At 56.0% G+C, this 18,427-nt stretch overlaps 2 protein-coding genes across 3 annotated transcripts in view; both read right to left on the bottom strand.

Moving 5' to 3' along the window:
• Positions 1-2,159: 2,159 nt before the first annotated feature.
• On the bottom strand, positions 2,160-7,263 carry SLC26A6 (solute carrier family 26 member 6). Its single transcript, XM_066557790.1, has 19 exons — positions 7,133-7,263; positions 6,672-6,811; positions 6,465-6,575; positions 6,023-6,195; positions 5,780-5,944; positions 5,501-5,653; positions 5,234-5,316; positions 4,994-5,141; positions 4,773-4,886; positions 4,590-4,667; positions 4,363-4,458; positions 4,134-4,240; positions 3,976-4,045; positions 3,731-3,823; positions 3,520-3,624; positions 2,838-3,014; positions 2,665-2,719; positions 2,263-2,384; positions 2,160-2,183 (listed from the first exon to the last, which is right to left on the bottom strand). The coding sequence occupies exons 1-19, from the start codon at positions 7,258-7,260 to the stop codon at positions 2,160-2,162; spliced, it is 2,142 nt and encodes a 713-aa protein (XP_066413887.1). The 5' UTR covers positions 7,261-7,263.
• Positions 7,264-10,175: 2,912 nt separating this feature from the next.
• Positions 10,176-18,427, bottom strand: part of CELSR3 (cadherin EGF LAG seven-pass G-type receptor 3) — a 31,303-nt gene continuing 23,051 nt past the window's right edge. For both annotated transcript variants that reach the window (XM_066557788.1, XM_066557789.1), the window contains 10 exons: positions 17,898-18,010; positions 17,520-17,599; positions 16,754-16,880; positions 16,011-16,124; positions 15,736-15,872; positions 15,539-15,645; positions 14,740-14,913; positions 14,393-14,593; positions 13,143-14,220; positions 10,176-12,448 (listed from right to left, as the gene is read on the bottom strand). In XM_066557788.1, the coding sequence (XP_066413885.1) occupies positions 12,421-12,448; positions 13,143-14,220; positions 14,393-14,593; positions 14,740-14,913; positions 15,539-15,645; positions 15,736-15,872; positions 16,011-16,124; positions 16,754-16,880; positions 17,520-17,599; positions 17,898-18,010 (2,159 nt within the window). In that variant the 3' untranslated portion in view covers positions 10,176-12,420. The remainder of the gene's footprint in view (positions 12,449-13,142; positions 14,221-14,392; positions 14,594-14,739; positions 14,914-15,538; positions 15,646-15,735; positions 15,873-16,010; positions 16,125-16,753; positions 16,881-17,519; positions 17,600-17,897; positions 18,011-18,427) is intronic.

Below are 18,427 nucleotides of genomic sequence, written 5' to 3' on the forward strand. Positions count from 1 at the left end.
GATACAAATCTATGCCCTTCAAGTGAAGCATATTGTGGAGAGAAAATCCTGCCTGAGATGTTCAGTCATTCAATTTTCTAGACAGACTAAATAAAAAGAAAACCAAGCTATAGGATTGTGTACTTGCTATTACAAAACACCTGCTGGCATCTGAAAATAAGCTAGCAAAAAATCAGCATAAATGACACTTAAAGCAAACAGTCCTTTGAAGAGAATAGTGGTGTGATAAATAAAAACAATACATTTCCAGGCTATTGAGGTACTTCAGAAAAGGATTGAGAGCAGAGGCTGAACTAATGGGAAAAGATTAGAAGAATCCCAAGAAAAACATGACCAAAACTCCTGAAAGATATGGGCAACTGACCTGTTTAAACCTTCAGGAAATCAGCAGCCAATAAATTTAGAGAGACGATTAAAGTAACTTGAAGGTAATGTGCACCTTCTGCTCCTTTTTCACCTGTCAACATCACAGGGTGAACTGTGACCATGGAATCATGATTTTTTGGATTATATTTTTAGCTTTAGGAGAGAAGTACAGCAGCTGAAGTACCTGTTACTGATGTGATACCCAAGAGCACAGATTTGACACATTTCACTCAAGTTCAGTCACAAGTATTAATACTAAGAGGATAGGATTGGTCTTTTGCATTGCACTCTTCTTGTTTTACAGCCTGCTCTGATCCTGGTTAAAGTTTTATAATTAGCTTCTCTAAAAAGGAGGAAGTCAAATTAAATTTCCCTCCCTATTGGTGGAGGTTTCATATTTTGTTTGTTAAGCCTAAAAATGCAACTGAAACAAGCAGGAATGACTGTATTTTAATTTTTATGTCCTTTAAGACCATCTCAGTTTGATAAAAGCCTACAAAGAATATTTTGTTTCCCCCAAGACCAGATGCATGCCATTTAATCAAACTTTCTTGTAATAAACCTCAGTTAATACAAAATAGTCACAAATAGCAGAAACACTTCTTTCACCATTTGGTGAAACCAACCTTCTCACCGTCTTTTGGGCTGAGCATAATCTGGTAGCTGAAGTAATAAACTTGAGAACATAAATCTCCCTACTTCTGAGAAGCTGCTGACACAGGAACCACCCAAGCTCTGTGACTTTCTCTTTTACATTCACTAGTCAAGCTTAGAAGCCTAAAGTTGACTGGGTCAATCAAAGACTAATACTAACCTAGACAGAGGTCTATGAAAAGTCCAAAAATAATCTGAGTTCTTCTTAGACAATGAGAAATGGAACCAGAACTACCAATCTGGTTCCTTGCAACATATCCCTAAAACTTATTCCCTTGTATTCTTCCTTAATGCATAGCCACGGGTACAACCAGGAAAAGATGAAAGTTATTCATGTCAGCAAGGGAAGGATCATAAAGAACTATTCCTATTAATCATCATACAGGCAGCAACTCTATAATTAAAGACACAGAAACAGAAAAAAAAAATTGAATGAATGCCAGATATTGAAATTGTGGAACCAGCCTTACCCCTGCCCCCCAAAACCCCGTATCAGCCTTCTCTTGGCTGCAAGCACTTTCCCCTTTGGTGTGGGTATGACTGCAGCCAGCAGGCACTGGTGGCTCCCCAGTCAGGCAGGGAGGGTGCTGTGACCCTTCTGAGGATGAGGATCCCTGCCCATATTGCTACCCAGAGCAGGTGATGGCAAGAAGTGGCAGAAAAGAGCCAGAGGGAGGGTGCTGGGAGCCCACCCACAGGGAGGCCATTCCCAGCACTGTCGGGGTGCAGCTGGGTGGTCTGGCCCAAAAGTACCATTATTGAGGAAAGGGCATTGAAACCAACCCTGGTGAACACCATGGAGCTTTATTCATGATGCCAGCCCGCTGCTGAGAGCAGGAAGGCTTTGGTCCCTCCATCACCCCCAAACCATGTCCTGGCCTGGTGGGGCAGGCCGTGCTGGGCAGTGTGGGGGCAGCAGGCAGCCCCTCGGTGTGACAGCCAGCAGCAGCTCCATCCTCCAGCAGCAGCCCCATCAAAGCAAGGCTCATGGACGGGGCAGAGCCCCAGTACTGAGAGTCCAGAGGGGCTGGTGGGGATTGGGGCATCTGGGCCCCAGGGTGGGTGAGTTGCTGCCATCAGGGAGGCAAAGCCTTCCTTGCCCACCCATCTCCTGGGGGAGATGTCTTCCTCTTGAAGGGCTACATTCTGGTGCTGTGCTCCACCTGAGGGGGCAGATAGGGAGGGGTTGGTGTGGCTGCCCTCTCCATCAGCATGCTGGGGACAGCAAGGCTGGGTGCTCACCGAGGCCTGTTGCCGCTCCCTGCTGATGTGCGCCACGGCATCATGCACCGAGGGGAAGAAGGAGTGCTTGGTGATGGCTGAACTGAAGAAGTTGCCTCGCTCCAGCTGGGCTAGGACAGATACTGTGTGGAGGGATAAGCATCTAAAGTGATGGCACCCAGCTGAGCCCCTGTCACCTACCTGCAGCAGCCTCCTCCCACCTCCTGTGTTGTGGGGGACACCAGGGTCACCACCAGGGACCCAGCTTCAAAACTCAGATTGGATCCATGGGATCCAACCTGCAGGACCCATCCCCTGAGGAAACCCTGGGGATGGGAGCACCATGGAGGGACCCCCCAAGCTATCAGCTGTGTGCCAAAGAGGCACACAGACAGGGCTCATGACTCTGCAGATCCCCCTCACCTGGGCAGCTGGCAATGAAGACGTCCACTTCTATCTCATGGAAATCCCTGAAGATCTGCAAATGGGAACATTTTACCCAGAAGAGGAATGGGCAGCAGCCACTGGGGCACCCCACAGGGCCCCGGAGACACCATCAGTGAGGCTGCTGTCCTGCCTGCTCCCCAGCCCCTTACATTCTTCAGGATCTTGATGGCGACGGTGTCCACGAAGCTGATGGGGCTGAAGTCCAAGACGACAGCGTAGAAGCTGGGCTTGGGCAGCCCTAGGCTCTGCAGGGTGGGCTCTGAGGGTGCACTGCTCTCTCCTGCACTCAACTCAATCACCGACACGCCTGGGCCGTCCTCTGCATTCTGGGGAAGGGAAGGAGACCCGGTGTCAGTAGCACCCTGGTCATGGCAGTGTTCCCCCAGGCTCACCTTGGTGAGGCTCTTTGGCTGTATGAGGGCACAGGCAGTGGGTGGCCACAGGAGTGGGTGCCCCTCTCACATCTTCACCAACTTTTGGACTCTTTTCAGATGTATCAAAATCCCTCTCCCCAGCAGCACTCTGCAGAGCCAGGCTCATTATCTGGCACCAGGCCAGCCTTTGCCCTTGCTCTTAATTCTGATTAACTTGCAAAAGGTTAATGACTTGGCAGCTCCAGCACATAATCATTAACAGCCCAGCTTTCCTACCAACCTTGGGTGGTGTGACTCAGTTCAGTCCCAGTGCCTTTCTCACTCATTGGCCCTAAACTGAACTGGGAACAGTGTGGGCCACCAAGCCCCACCAGTGCACTGACAGAAATGTCAGAGCTGGGGAGGGAAGAGGTGCAGGATATCACTGGAGGGGTGGTACCCTGTATCAAGGAAGCACCTTTTTCCTCTTTGCCTTTTCCTTCTCCAGTTTCTTCTGCTGTTTCTTCAGCTTCTTGAGGGCCTTCTTCTTCTTCTCAATCAGGCGGTCCACATCAATGCCGCTCTGCAAAGCAATGTGGCCCTGTGTCCCCAGCTGCCCCAACACCACCCTGCTGCTAGCAGGCAGGCAAGAGACAGAGGAAGCACTCTGAGGCTGGTGGCTCTCCTACCTTTTTCTTCAGGGCCTCGGCATACAGCTCCACATTGGCAAAATAGATGGTGGAGGAAGAGCGGAAGATCTTCACACCAGGGACCTCCTGTGCCTGGGGGCAGATGGGGAGGGTGCTACCCCAGCGATGGAGCCACCTGTTCCCCTCCCATTCCCCCCACCAAAATGCCCCCAGCCCCTTTTTCCAGTGAGCTTTGAGCTGCTGCCCAGTGCGGGCAGCTCTTCCCCCATCGCTGGTGCTGTTACCATCTGGTATTCCACCACATCCCTGTAGACGTCAGTGTCGGAGATGCGCCCCAGGATGGAGTAGTGGGGGCTGCAGGGAGGAGAGCAAGGGGCTGAGGTCAGCACAGGCTCCTCCTGCCCTTGGGACGTGGCACAGGCCCCAGCCCCGGGGTACTCACAGCTGGGTACGGAAGATGACCGTGAGCAGCCCAAATGCCACCGAGGCCGCCAGGCCGATATCCAGGTTCAGCAGGAGGGTGGCTATGAATGTCACAACCCAGACCAGCTGGAGAGGGGACACAGTCAGCTGCAGCACAGCCTCTCCACTGGCACCCACAAGCCTCAGGGAAGGTGGAGAAATCGTCTCCAGGAACAAGAGCACAGCCCCAGGGCTGGCCAGCACCTTACCAGGTCCACCTTGTTGGACTTCCAGAGAGTGCTTAAGTCCTTGAACTGCTTGAACATGCCCTTGAGGTTGGCAATGATGATGGCAGCTAATATGGCCTAGGAGAGAAATCTCTGCAGCTGTGAGGAAGCTGAGGACAAATCTCTTTGCTGTTCACTTACCATATCACCATGCCATGGGACAGGCACAGGTGAGGGATGTGACACTGGGGCTGTGGGACTAGATGTACCTTGGGCAGGTCTCGGAAGAGCTCTCCAATCTTCAGAATGGTCACCAGGATGACCAGGGATGCGATGACACCAGCTACCTGTGCAGAAGGAGAGCAGGAGGCAAGGGGTGAGCCCCCACTGCTCGCTGTGCTGCCTGCCCTTGGTTCAGCCCCAGAGAGGGGGGCAGCGCTGCCCAGACCCACCTGGCTGTTGCCCCCTGTGCTCTCCTGTACCAAGCTCCTCGACATGGAGCAGCTGATGGCAAAACACTGGAAGAATCCTCCTAAGAAGTTGCAGAGACCCAGTGCAATCAGCTCCTGCAGGGACAGAGGAGTGGGAGGGCAGCACCGTGCTTTCATCTGCCTGCAAGAAGGGCAAGATTAGCTTTCACCCAGGGTGGGGGTCCTGTGCCTCAGAGCATCACCTGGTTGCTGTCCACTTTGTAGCCATGTTTCAGGGCAAAGATTTTGCCCAGGGAGATGCAGATGGCATAGCCTACCACAGCAATGGCAAAGGCATTGCCTGCCACCTGCCCAAAGTAGCTCATGTTAGGGACCACAGGTGGCTTCAACCTACATTCAAGAGAGAGATGGGGCTCAAACAGGGGTGCTGTGGGCAGCATGGTGCCCTGGCACAGCCCCCTGCACCCTCAGGCCCTGCTCACCCACTGGGGATGTTGCCCACCACGGAGATGCCAAACTTTTCTTTCAGGTTGACCCCATAGGAAATGCCAGTGGAAACAATGATCTGGGGGAGAATGACTGGAGTGAGGCAGGGTCTTCCTGCACAGGGACTGTGGTGGAGGAACACATGCCCTGGAGCTGCACTTGCCAAGGAACTCAATCCCACCACTCCCCACCCTGAAGGGGGCAGGGATGTAGCAGGGATTCCTGGCTGTGTCCCCACAGGAGGCTGGGGCAGCTCTGGGTACCGTGATAAGCTCGATGGGGATGGGCATGGGCAATTTGGCCGCAAACTTGTGGTTGAGCTCCTTCACAATCAAGATGGCCACCATGGCAATGATGCTGGTCACCAGGGTGCCCACATTGGTGTCTGGCAGCTTCTTGCAGAGATCGATGACAGTCTAGAGAACACAGGAGGAGGGAATGTGCTCAGGAAAGCAGATGCCTCCCCAGCAGGTTTTTGGAGGCCTTATGTGCCCCAGAGGTGAGCACTAGGGGTCTTTGGGTGCCAGCAAGCCCCCACTCACCACAAACAGCGAGAGTGGCCCTGAGGCCTCGCCTTGGGAGATTCCAAAAACATTTTTGAGCTGGGAGACGAGGACATGCACAGAGGCAGCAGTGGTGTAGCCACGCACCAGCGGGTCTGAGAGGTAGGTCACCACAAATCCAAACTGCAGGAGGCCCAGGGCCACCTAGAAGAACAGATGGCAGAAATGACCCACAGGTTACAGTCTCCTGTTCTCTGCTACACTAGGCTGGGACCACCTTACCTGGAAGATACCCGTCAGGACAGTGATGGTGGCCACCAGCTCCACCCTGGCAGCATCACGCATTTCCTCATCAACCGTTGCATTGCTGCCATTGACGGACACCAGGAAGTTCTCACTGGGCATCAGGGACTCTGTCAAGCTCCCAATCATGACAGAGATTACAGCAAAGGGACCTGAGAACAGGTACAGTGTGGGCAGGGAGCCCAAGGTGGGCACCAGGACCTCTCTGAGAGGACAAATTAAGGTGTCAGCTCCTCTCTCCTTAGGCCAGGCTCAAAGCACACACACTGTACTTTGGCTCTGGCTTGGCCAACCCCCTTCTTGGTGGAGCAAAGTAAAGGCAGGAAGGGTTCCCCCAGATGACGATGTGGTAATGCTGTGCCATGGACATCCTTGCTCCCTGCCCACCATTGCTGTGCAAGCACATGGTCCCTCAGCTCACCCACGGAGTTGTGCCTTGACGTTCCAAAGAAGAAGTAGAGGAAGACGGGGTAGAAGGAGGAGTAGAGCCCCGTGACCGGCGGCAGCCCAGCCAGCAGCGCATAGGCAAGCCCTAGAAGGTGGAGAAGGGAGACATGTCACCAATGGCCAACCCCTGACCACCCCAGCTGTGGGGGGCCCCTGGCAGCCTGGGCATGGCATCACTCACCCTGGGGCAGGTGCATGATGCCCACACTGAAGCCTGAGACGATGTCACCCAGGAGCCAGTCCTTGATGGGGTAACGGGGCAGCCAGCGCAGGAAGGGCAGGAAGCGGAACAGCAGGGACTTGGCAGCAGAGCCCGAGCATCTGCTCCTGGAAGGAGCAGGAGCTGAACTTGAGCACAACTGCAGGGGGCTTGGGGACATCAGTGAGGGTAGATGAGGCCCATAGGAAGCAATGTGGGACCATCAGCTCCATGCACTGGAGGCTGGTGTCCCTCCAGGCAGGAGGACAGAGTGGGCACATGGGTGTCTGGGCATAGGGAAATGAACCCCCAGGTCTGCAGCTCCCTGTGGTGGCGGGGCTGGGGTGCAGCATGGGGCAAGGTGGACCCCATGCTGGGGTGCAGCATGGGGCAAGGTGTGTGGGGCAAGGTCCAGGCACATCCCACTGGCCACGTGGTCTTACCTGGTCTTGCGGAGATAGCCACGCAGAGAGGGGCTGGTGGGAGGTTTCCTCTGTGCCACCTCCTCCAGTTCAGCCTCACTCAGCACCTTGTGGGGCCCTCGGTGGCTCAGGGCCATCTCTGCTGCCATGCCCACCTGGCTCTCCGGAATGCCAGTCCACTGCAAGGACACAAGGGACAGCTCAGCCGCATTCCCACAGCCAGGGGCATCCCATCCACCCTGAAGCCCCTCCTCCAGCTCCCCTTGCCCATGGAACCATCCCACCTGCCAACCAGGTGGGCAGGAATGGCCCTGAGGATAAGCACCAGCTGAGTTTTGGGAGTCCTGAAGCAGCAGCACTGACTCAAAATGGAGAGCAGTAGGCAGTCAGCAGGTGGGCAGGGAAGGCTTTGGCAATCAATGCTGCCCACTCCTGCCCCAGAGCAGCCCCATCCACCCCACTGAAATGCACGGGTGGGGTGTGCCAGCAGAGCTGCCTCGGGGGGCTCCCTCTCCACCTGCCCACACAGGACCCACCTCAGTGCAAACACCTTCCCCTCTGTGAACTGCAGCAAGGCAGGGCAGTGGGCCAGTGCAGCTGCTGGGCAGAGCCCCATCCATCCCACAGCCCCATCTGCAGACTTTGTCCCTTTACACATGAGAGAAGCAGGAATGTGAAACCCCGGCAAATGTCATGGCTCACCATCCCTCCAACAGTGCCCTCCCTTGACCCCTGTAGTGCAGAGTGGGATAAGCCTGTGGGCAGAGGAGCCAGGCTGGGCTGAGGTCTCGCCCTTCCCAGGGCTGGGACGGTGGGTCTGAGGAACCCCTGTACAAATCTACAGCTTGTGCTTGCTCAGGGCTCGCTCTGAGAGCTGCACCATCATTCCAAACCCACCCAGCTGGTGGCCTGATCAGTGTTAAGGTGCTCATCCACTTGCAGCTGGACCCACAATCCCTTCCCTGAGTGCCTGGGGCTGTGCCAGCCTGAGCTCCTGTGTTACCCCAGCCCTCCTACCTGATGTGCTCAACTTGGTCAGGAGCCACCAGTCAGGTGTGTGCTCAGCTTCCTCCTATTTATTAAAACCAGCCAGTGATCTTTGAGACAGTGTTCCTTGCCTCCTGTCCTTCCTCCTGCCCTGCCAAGAAGCCACCCCGCTTCCCACTCCCATGGATGCACAGCACCCACCATGCTCCCCTTGGTGCCCTGGGTTCAGCAGCTGTGGCAGACCCAGTACTGTTCCACTGTGCCAAGAGCCATCCCCTTCTGGGGACTGTCTACCACAGTCTCAGCTCCTGGTCTCCAGCTACATCCAGGATGCTGCCATGCCTGACCACCCATGTCACGTGCAAGGCAGGGGGCTTCTTGCCACTGGGCACAACCTGGTGCCAACCTCCTGCCAAGAGCTGCCTCCCCAGAGCACTGCTGTGCCCCCATGGCTCCCATGGATGTCTGCTCCCCAACCCATGCCCTGGAGCAGGAGCTGTGACCAGGACAAGAAGGCTTACCCAGAGCCTCTGGTCATGGCATCCAGGGTATTTTCCCCAGACCCTTGCTTACCTGCTGGAAACAGGTGTGCTATGCTCTGTGGACTACGCTGGTCTCACACAATTTGCACAGACCCAGCTGTTATCTTGTTCCAAAGGTCCCCCGCGGGCGCTATAGTCCCACTGAACCCATCACACCTCCCTGGGCTCTATCACAATGTAGAATTGGTTACCAGGAATTTCTGAGTCACATTTGGCCCAGGCCCACGGGGACACGGCAGCGGAAATCCAGGCTCAGATTTCTGACTGGAAGCAAGGTGTGATGTGAAGGCAGTGGGCAGGGCCAGGCATTAGAGAATCCTGGGTCCCCTGCATGGTGGGATGGGGCTGAGAAGCAGCAGGAGCGGTGACATCCAGGACCACAATCTCTGGAGCTGGAGCAACTTGTCTCCCTCCCTGGTGCCTTGTGGGGGCAGCCTGTGGCCACCTTGGCTCTCTCTGTGGTGAGCAATACCCAAGTCCCACAGCTTTCAGTGAGGCTGAGCCTCTTCCCTCAACCCATCCCTGGCCCTCCCTGTCCACCCTCATGCCCATCAGTGGTCAGGTAAAGGCATGTCCAATACAGGCACCCACATAAAACTGCTGCCTCCTCGTTTATCCACTCCTTATCATTTATTCACTCCCCCAGCACATGAGAGGTTATCACAGGGCTCCTGCTCCAAAGCAGATAACACCCCATGCCATTTATTGCCTCTTTATCACTGCTCCCTGTCCCCGCCCATGCCATTCCTTCCCTCACTCCAGCCTCCAGTCCCCCACGTGCACCCCAGGCTGGTCTCTCTGCCTGTGGCCCCCCTCACCCCTCCAGCCCCCCAATGGCTCTCCCTGGCCCTCACCCCCCAGCCAGCCTCTGGCAGGGCTGCAGGGCAGGACACAGCTCCTGGCACTGCCAGCACAACTCCTGAAGGCTGCCCTGAACTCCCTCCCAGCAGCTCAGGTGACAGCCCCTAGGGGACAAAGGGATGACAATTGATGGTGACCCTTGCTCAGGGTGCTGTGGATCAATGCTGCCCTTTGCTTACCTGCTATTTCCTCTTCAACAGGAGGGGAGGACAGAGGGCACCAGGATCACGTTCAGCCTTCTCTCCCCACACTTCCTTCTCCTTGCTGGCAGCCAGCTTGACCCTGCTGAGGTCACGCAGCCTTTGGAAAATGGATCTTCTTCCCTTAGCCTGGTCAGGCTGGGGGTGCTGGCAGCTGCCAGGCACGAGCCCCACAGCTCATCACAGCCACTGTGGCATTGCAGCCCTGCCAGCCAGGCCTGGAGCCCCTGCACAGCACCACAGGCAATCCCAGCTCTGGGTGAACAGCCTGCACACAGCCCAGTTCAACCACCTCACCTCAAGTCCCCATCCCAATGTCACCTTGCCTCAGGGCACAGTGACTCCCAGGCAGCCTAGGAACTGGCTGTGAGCTCCTGCCCAAGCCCCCTCCCACCACCAGCTCGAGCCCAGGTGCTGCATCCACAGCCCCAGCCATGAATCCCCAGCAGAGGGAGAGACAGCACAGAGGCCAGCACCATTTTATAGACTTTTATTTCCAAATCTGGCGCTTCCATTGTACACTTTTACACAGCCAAAAGGGGGATGTGGGCATCTCCCCACTCCCTGCCAACAGAGTCAGGAGACAGAGAGAGGAAACAAAACCCAACCAAATCCCCCAAAGGAAAAAATCCAAACTCAAGGAGGATGCTCCCCAGAGCCCAGGTCACAGCACTACAATCAGGGACCAAGCTGCAGACTGGTCTGCAAGAAGCAGATTTCTGCTTCTTGACTGGCCCAGCTCTACAGGGATGGCCACCAGCCCTGCAGGGATGGCCACCATCTCTGCTGCTCTCTTCTTTTTGGCACTTGACACTTGCTCTCCATTTGGCAGCAGCATAAAGAGCCCTGTGCCCAACTTGGCAGGAACATGGGCCCTACAGTGCAGCAGGGACAGGATCCCAGGACTCTGGAGAGAAACTTGTAAACGAGCTTGTTTCCAAAGGCAAAGATGGGCAGCGTGGAGGTGCCTGGCTGTCCCAGCAGGTGGGGCCAGCAGGCTTTCCCTCTGCACACTGGTCCCAAATGGCATGTAAACATGTCAGCAGGCCTTTCTCTCCTCATCCCTCGGAAAAGGATGACAGTGAGCCTGCCTCATCAGGGCTGTGCTGGGGACCCAGGGCACCCCCAGTCACCAGCCCTTCTGTTCCCTCCATACTCTCCCCACTGACTCGGGGAGGCAGCCAAGAGGCCTTGGCCTCCCTAGAGGCATGAGGACAGCAGCATGGGTCCTCTCCTGTAAACATGTCAGGCTGGGCTACAGTAAGATGCCACGGCAGTGTGGTAGTAAGGCAGTAAAGAGCACATGGTCATGCAGCCCTGAGAGCACCTGGGGGGTTTAAAAGGGAACGTGCTGGCCCTGCTGAGCCAAATGCCCTGGCCTGAGGTAGGCACAGAGGGGTGCCATCTCACAGCACAGCCAGGGGTCAGGCCCCAGGCTGAGCAGAGAAACCATCTGGGTAGCCTGAATTTCCAGAGAGGGCAAAGTGCTGTTTATCTCCATCTCCCAAAATTCAGACCACTCTGAGCTGGAGTCCTTTGCTACTCAGGGGAGAGCAGGTGTACAAAGAGGCCCCAGGGAACCAGCTAGATAAAACTTTTGTGGGCAATGCTGCACCCTAAAATTGGAGCCACATCATGCTCCCGTGGATGTTAGTCCTCTGCAGAGTGAGGACTGGCTCTGGGAAAAGCCAAACCTACTTCTCAGCAGGACAAGGGTCATCCAACTCCTTTACCAGACCCACAAACCAACAGAAGTTTGTTCTGTAACATGCAGGTTAAAGAGCACAACACCCAGTGGGTAAAAACCCAGTGCTCACTTGCTGAGCCGAGGAAACCAGCACTGATGAGAGTGGGACCACCCTGGTACAGGACAGGACTGCACAGCAGAGCTTGTCTCCTCCCCAGCAGGTTCCTAGAGCTGAATTTGCTGCCCCACTCACACGTGCTCTCGCTGGCACAGCCCCAGCTCACAGACAGGGGCAGCCCCATGGGGCGGTGCCATGGCAGGGCAGAGGGAGGCCTGGCTGCAGGGGGCTGAGGGACACCAGGCAGGCAGAGACAGTTTGGAGCTGCAGTGGGAGGGCAGGGAGGGCAACAGGGCCAGCTGCCCTACAGGGGGAATGGGACAAAGCACTGCCAGCAAAGCCTTAAGGACTGCCTGGCACTGTTTCTCCAGTCCACTGGGATCGTGGTTCTCGTAGCCCCAGGGAAACTGGGAAGGGGCTGTTGGTGAAACAAATGCTCCAGGTCCTGGGAACAGACCATCCGTAAAAATAACCATAGAAATTTCTCTTCTCTCTGATTACAAAGATACAAAAGGATAGAAAACCCTCCCTGTCCCCATATCCTAAGCTCCATTTCTGTCCCCCTGCCATTGCCCACCCTTCACACACACACAGGCACACCCCACACACAAACAGCTCGCAGAGAAAGACCTTGGCCCCAGGGGATCAGAGATGCCACCCTTGCCCAGTACTACCTGTCACACCAGGCAGGTGATGGAGAGCATGGTGGCAGCTGAGAGCCTGGAGGCTCCTGGCAGTGGGTGGTGTGGGCTGCTGGCCCCTGAGCCCACAGGGCAGGGGAAAGCAGGGTTGGTTTTGGGCCTCTGACAACCATCAGTTCTGGCCCCTGCTCCATGGGGATACCAAACCTCAGCTGGCAGTGCCTGGTGAAGAGCCCTGCTTCTTCCATCTCTCTTGTGATCCGTTTCAGCCCCTCAGGAATGGCCATCGTTTCTCATTATTCTTCTCAGAGGAAAGAAAAACAGTGTTAAGCCATGGCATCTCTCCTGGGCTCCAGCACCCTTTCCCCACTATGCCAGATGGGGACAGGGCAGAAAACCTCTCCTGTGTCAGGGCAGGAACCGTCTCCGAGTCCCTGAGATAAGGGAAGGGGGAAGGAGGGATGGGGTGGGGTGGAGTGGGAGCAGTACCAGCAGGGAGCAGAGGTAGAGGGAGAAAATGACATACTGGAACAGCATGCCTGGGGAGAAATGTGGCTGGGGAAGGCAGGGCTTCCCTAGGACTTGGGCTCCCTCCTCTCCAGCCAGCCTGGCCCTTGCATACATCCATTGGGACTTAGAGCCAGCACTGACCAAGGGATCAGCCAGGAGGCCAGCCTAGCTGCACAGAGCATCTTCCCTGAGTACCCCCAGGCCACAAGCAAGGGCCATCATCCCTTGGGCAGAGGGGACAGACTCACATACACAGAGGCATCTGCTTGTGCTGCACTACAAGCATCTGGAGCTGTCACACCTGAAACTTCTCCCTGCCCAGTCACTACTCAGGACCAGGAGACACCTGCCACTCACACAGGGAGCTCACCCTTACACAGCCCTCTCCCTCTAAACTAAACACCTTTGGGAAGAAGCCAGGCAGGTGGACAATGCACAAGATTGGCTGAACAAAACCTGGCTAAGGAAGGAAGGAAACCACTTACTCTGAGTCTGGTGACAGCTCTGAAATGCTGTGGGAGGTGGCAGAATGAGGTGTTGAGGGACACACTGCAGAGGGCGTCGAGGTCTGCATGGCAGAGGGGGTGGCGGTGGTCTGAGGGCCTGAAGGCGTGCTGGAAGATTGCACCGAGGACAGCACGGAGGAGTTAAAAGAAGCAAGGATGGAAGAAAGGATATCTAACTGTTCAGTGGAAGGATGTCTGCTGGGAATGGCCTCCAGGTTCTCCCTAGAATGCTGTCTCCTTGACAGCGGTTCCAGGCTTTCCCTGGACAGCTGCCTCCGAGAGAGACTGCCCAGGTTGTCCTGCGAGGGCTGCCTGCTAGGCACTGTGTCCAGAGGCTCTCTGGAATTGGATCTTCTGGACAAAAAGTCCAGCTGCTCCCTTGAAGCTTGTCTAGCTGATGCTAGCAGATCCCTTGAAGGCTGTTTTCTAGAAAGCAAATCCAATCGCTCTCGAGAAGTATCCCGACTTGGCAACATGTCTATTTGGTCTCTGGACACTTGCCTACTTGGCAATGTGTTTAGCCACTCTCTAGAGACTTCTCTTACTGGCCCACAGTCTAGCTGCTCTCTTGACCCAAATCTGCAGGGTAAAGCATCAAGGCAGTCTCTGGAGCCCTGCCTCCGGGGCAGCGTGTTCCCGTGATCTCTCTGACTGGGCCTAGCAGCGAGTAGATCCAAGTTCTCCCTAGATGCATGTCTGCTTGGGATACTTTCCAGGTGTTCAGTAGATCCATGCCTGCTGGGGATAGTGTCCAGCTCCTCTCTGGACCCATGCCGACTGGGCACAGCTTCCAGGCACTCTCCTGAGTTGTGCCTGCTCAGCTGCTCCCGGGACATCTGTCTCCTCATCAGCATGTCAAGCTGCTCCCGGGACGAGTATCGGCTGGCTGGCTGGGACAGACTGCCAGCCCCAGAGTAGATCCTGCCATAGGAGGCAGCAGGGACAGCCCTGTGACCCAGCGTGGACGTCTTGTACCACGTCAGCTCGTTGGTCATCCTGCCAACAGATGGCAAGCCCTGGAGAGTTGGGGGGTACTGGAGGCGGTTCTTCAAAATCCCTGCACCAGACAGAAAGAGAAGTCAAATATTTGCACAGCAGCAAGAAGAGCAGGAAAACCAGGGGGACGCCTCCCCAAGGGCAGGGCCACACAGATCTAATTCTGAGCTTTCAGTGTCATGTCAACCTGAGACAGGCAAGGCCACCCTCGCCCGCTTGCTCCAGATTGTTACCTTTTCTCTGCCGCTGGGTCTGGGTGAGGGAGTTCTCATCCCCACTGGTCAAAGCCAGGTCTGGCTGATTATTGTTGGCTGCATCCTTATTGATGTCAAATCCCAGCTTCCGCTCAGAGCCCCACTTCTGCAGGGAGCAGGGGTGAACCTCACACTCGCCCAGAGCTGGCCAATATGACATGAGGTCATTGCCATCCACATCTGATGAAGGACACAGCAAATCAGGCCCCAGAGAAGAGGGAGAGAATATTTCCATGAGCAGCAATTGAGCCATCACAAGACATGCATGGCCTGACCCCCCAGGGAGCTGAGCTCATTCTTTTCCCTGCCAGAGCCCCGGGCCTTGCCTTTGGGAGTGGTGTTGGCAGGGTTGGTGAGGAGGCGCTCGCTGTGCGCCGCCCGCTTGAGCTGGCGCTGGAAGCGGCCCCGCAGGCGAACGTTCTCCTCGCTCTCTGAGGATGGGATGGAGAGGCTGCGCTCCTCATCCAGAGACAGGTCACTGTCCGAGTCCGAATCCTGGTCTGGAGGAACATGGTGTGTTGGGGAGACATTTGGAATGAAGGTGGGAGAGGTTGCTGCTGACAGCACCAGGAAGGCAGAACCACCCCAGGCTGACCACACTTGTGAGTTGCCCCTGCCCTTTGTTGCCCCTCCCTCAGCAGCAGCCTGTGCCAGCTCCCTCAGCCCTATCACCAGGTACCTCTGAGAGGAGCTGAGCTCCATCTCATTGCACCTTCTTGTAAGGCAGCTGCAAACAGCACTAAGATCCCCTCTGCCTCCTCTTCCAGGCTGAGTAAACCCACGTTCCTTAGCCTTTGCTTGCCTGTCCCACACCCCAGCCACAGCTGTCTAGCTCCAGTGAGTCAAATGTCTGTGCTGTACTGGAGAGCCCAGTGCCCCCAGAGATCCCACAACAGCCCATGTCCCCTGTGTTGCCTCCCCCATTTCTACCCCCTTGGGGACTGGCTATGCCCTTTGCCATCTGTCCAGGAGGAGGCTGTGCTAAATGACACAATGGCTGCCTCTCCTTCCTATCTACCACACGTTTGGAAGTCGCAGCTGAACATGGGGTGCAAGATGCAACCACACACCCAGAGCCTGCACCAGGAAGAACTCCCCCAGCTCAGGAACAGGGCTGAGCCTTACCTCCCCCAGCATCACGGTGGAACATTGCCATGTCAATGTCCGTGGGGCCGGCGTGAGCCAACAGGCTGTGATCCAGGGCTGAGCCCTGACGTGCTGCCACGTTGTCTCTGAAAGAGAGGAGGCTCAAACTGTCACAGTGGCAGGAGCCTGTGGCTCTGCCCAGGCACTGCTGGCCCCTGAACCCTGGCTGCTCCTACCTGAGGTAAGCTCTCTGGCTGGAGTGGGTGCGGGCAGAGCGCACGCTGCTCACCGAGGACACCGTGGAGGCCCCCAGGGTGATGCGGATGAGCCCGCTCTCCTCAAACAGTGCTGTGTTGTTGTAGGCATTGGGGCCCTGGGGGGGAGGGAGAGGGCACATGCCCTGTTAAGGAGCTGCCACGGCAGACCAGGGAAAGTGGGGATATCCCTGTCAGCTCCTGTCCCAGACATGCAGCCTGAGCCCAGCCCCCTGGGCTGCTCTGCTCTCACCCACCTGTGTGCTCCTCGTGGCCTCCTCGCTCTGCCCCTTCTTGCTGAGGCAGGCCAGCTGCCATGCCTCCCGCACCTCCTCATTCAGTACACAGAACAGGACCAGCACTGCCAGGCCCTGTGGGGAGAGATGCCATGAGAGACAGCCCCTCACTGCCAGCTCACCTGCTTGCCCACAGTGCCAGCAGTGGGCTCCTCCCTGGCTCCTCCCAGGCCATCGGACTAGGATGCACCAAAAACCCCAAATACCAATGAGAGCTAACACCCATAGTGGCCATGGATGAGGGAGGAACAGGTGGGGTGTCCACCTGTCTGGCAGTGGCCAAGAAGCAAATGGCGGGGTCCTCTCCAGCAACATCAGCCCCAGTGGGGGGAGAAGGTTGGCAGGGTGCTGCCATGAATCATATTTTGAGTGTCCAACACCTCCATCACATTCTCTTACTCTGCCCTCTCAGGACATGGAGGTGCCTTCCCTCCAGATGGCACTTGCTATCCCTTGGATGTTACCTCTGAATCAAATGCCTTGCAGCCACCTCCTGCTCTGTGTGGCTGCTCAGCACAGGCACAGCAGCAAGGAGTGGCAGGAGTCACTCAGTGCCACAAAGCTGACAGCAGAAGGGACAAGGAGCTCGGTGAGATGTTGGGAGCTCAGCACAGGGCACCCATTCTCCACAGATGGCCATGGGGACCACAGGGATGCTCCACTGGGCTGACCCTTGCCCTCCCCAGCAGAGGCTGGGCAGTTACCTGGAGGCTGCAGAGGACAGTGTAGAAGTAGTGGAAAGCCAGGACACTGTTGTTGACAGCCAAGAGGCCAAAAAGCCAGGTAGTGCTAATAACTAGAAGCAGAACAAAGGAGCTCCGTAACGTCATGCTGGAGAGAGAGAGACAGACAGACAGACAGGGACATAGACACACACTGAGAGGTTAGTGTGTACTGTTAACCTACAGGCTAGTGCTCACTGAGATCCAGAGGGGAAAGCTCCTGCAGAGACCTCCCTGCTGTGCCCAGCACTGCAGGCACATCCCTGCACAGTGGCCCAGCTTCCCCTGACTGCCAGGCCTTCCCTTCTGGATCACACATGGCAAACACGGGGGCCAAAATGACACAGGTCATTTCGAGCCACAGAGAGCTCAGCCATGCTCCAGGGCTGGCTCAGAGGGAGTGGGGAAAGGTCTCAGGAGCATGTAGGAGAGGAAGAAACAGGTGTTCATAGCTGACAAGGGCTGAGTGCTGAACCCAAGCAGACACAAGAGGTGGCTGTGAGGGCAGGTGGTGAAAGGGGACCAGCTGGGAAGTGAGTGTGAACATAGTGGGGACATAGGAACTAGAAAGGATAAAGTTTAGGAAGGGTTAATGTGGCTGGCAGGTGTGGGAGAGGACAGTGGCTGCAAGGCTGACACAGATGCACAGAAGGGCCCTCTGATGGTAGGAGGAGGAGGATGGTCACTGAAAATGCTAAAATCCACTAGCTGCCAGAGCTCTGCTGGGAGTTTGGCCACTAATACTCACAGAACTGATTTCTTCTTGGTCTCCTTTTGGCCTGGGGAACAGGACATCTTGGCCACAAGCAGGAACATGACCCCATTCATCTGAAAGTGTTGGCACTGATTAGAAGCTGTGCCAAGGGTTGGCTCTGACCTGACCTCCCCAGTGCAGACTCCAGGCTCGCCAGGCCCTGCAAACATCCCCTCCTTTCCCCTTCATGCCCGAGCTGTGGCCTCCCCCAGGTTTGGCTAGAGTTGAGGAGGGACAAAAAGAGGGCCTCTAACTGAGGGAGAGGGACACAGAGAATGGGACAGGCAGTGGGCAGCCAAGGAGGGGTGAGTGCCCATGGTGCAGAGAAGGGAGGCAGGAGAGGGTTGTGGGTGAAACAGGACAGGGTTTTACCACAATGACGACAGTAATGGGGCCTGCAAAGCTCCAGACCAGCTTATCATGAATGGAAATCCAGCAGAAGTCGGGGTTCCCGTAGCCCTCAGGATCCAGGCCAACAGCCAGCCCTGCAGGAGGAAGGGAGAGGTCAGGTCCACACCCAGCAGCCTTGGACTTGTCCAAACCATGTCAATCCCATGCCAGCACTGTCAGCAGTGAAGGGGCTTTCTCCCTGCTCCTTGCCATGTGCATAGGCTTCCCCACCACAGGGGGAAGGAGTCAGGACTGTGAGAATCAGCAACAGGGACTTTATTTCCTTCTCCTCCTGACACAGCCCAGTCCAAGAGGCATTCAGTGCTAACAACAGGTCACCCAAGTATGCAGGCTTGGGAAACCAAGAGACTTTAACTAGAATACCTGAGGAGATGTGCTAACAAATTACTTCTCCTCAGGAGGCAAGATGAGAGCCCTTGATACGTGGTCCCTGACCACCACAGCACTGCTAGGCAGCGCTGTTGTCAGCACTGCTGACCATGGCAAGCCCA

This window comes from Molothrus aeneus, chromosome 12 (genome assembly GCF_037042795.1).
Source record: "Molothrus aeneus isolate 106 chromosome 12, BPBGC_Maene_1.0, whole genome shotgun sequence".
NCBI lineage: Eukaryota > Metazoa > Chordata > Aves > Passeriformes > Icteridae > Molothrus > Molothrus aeneus.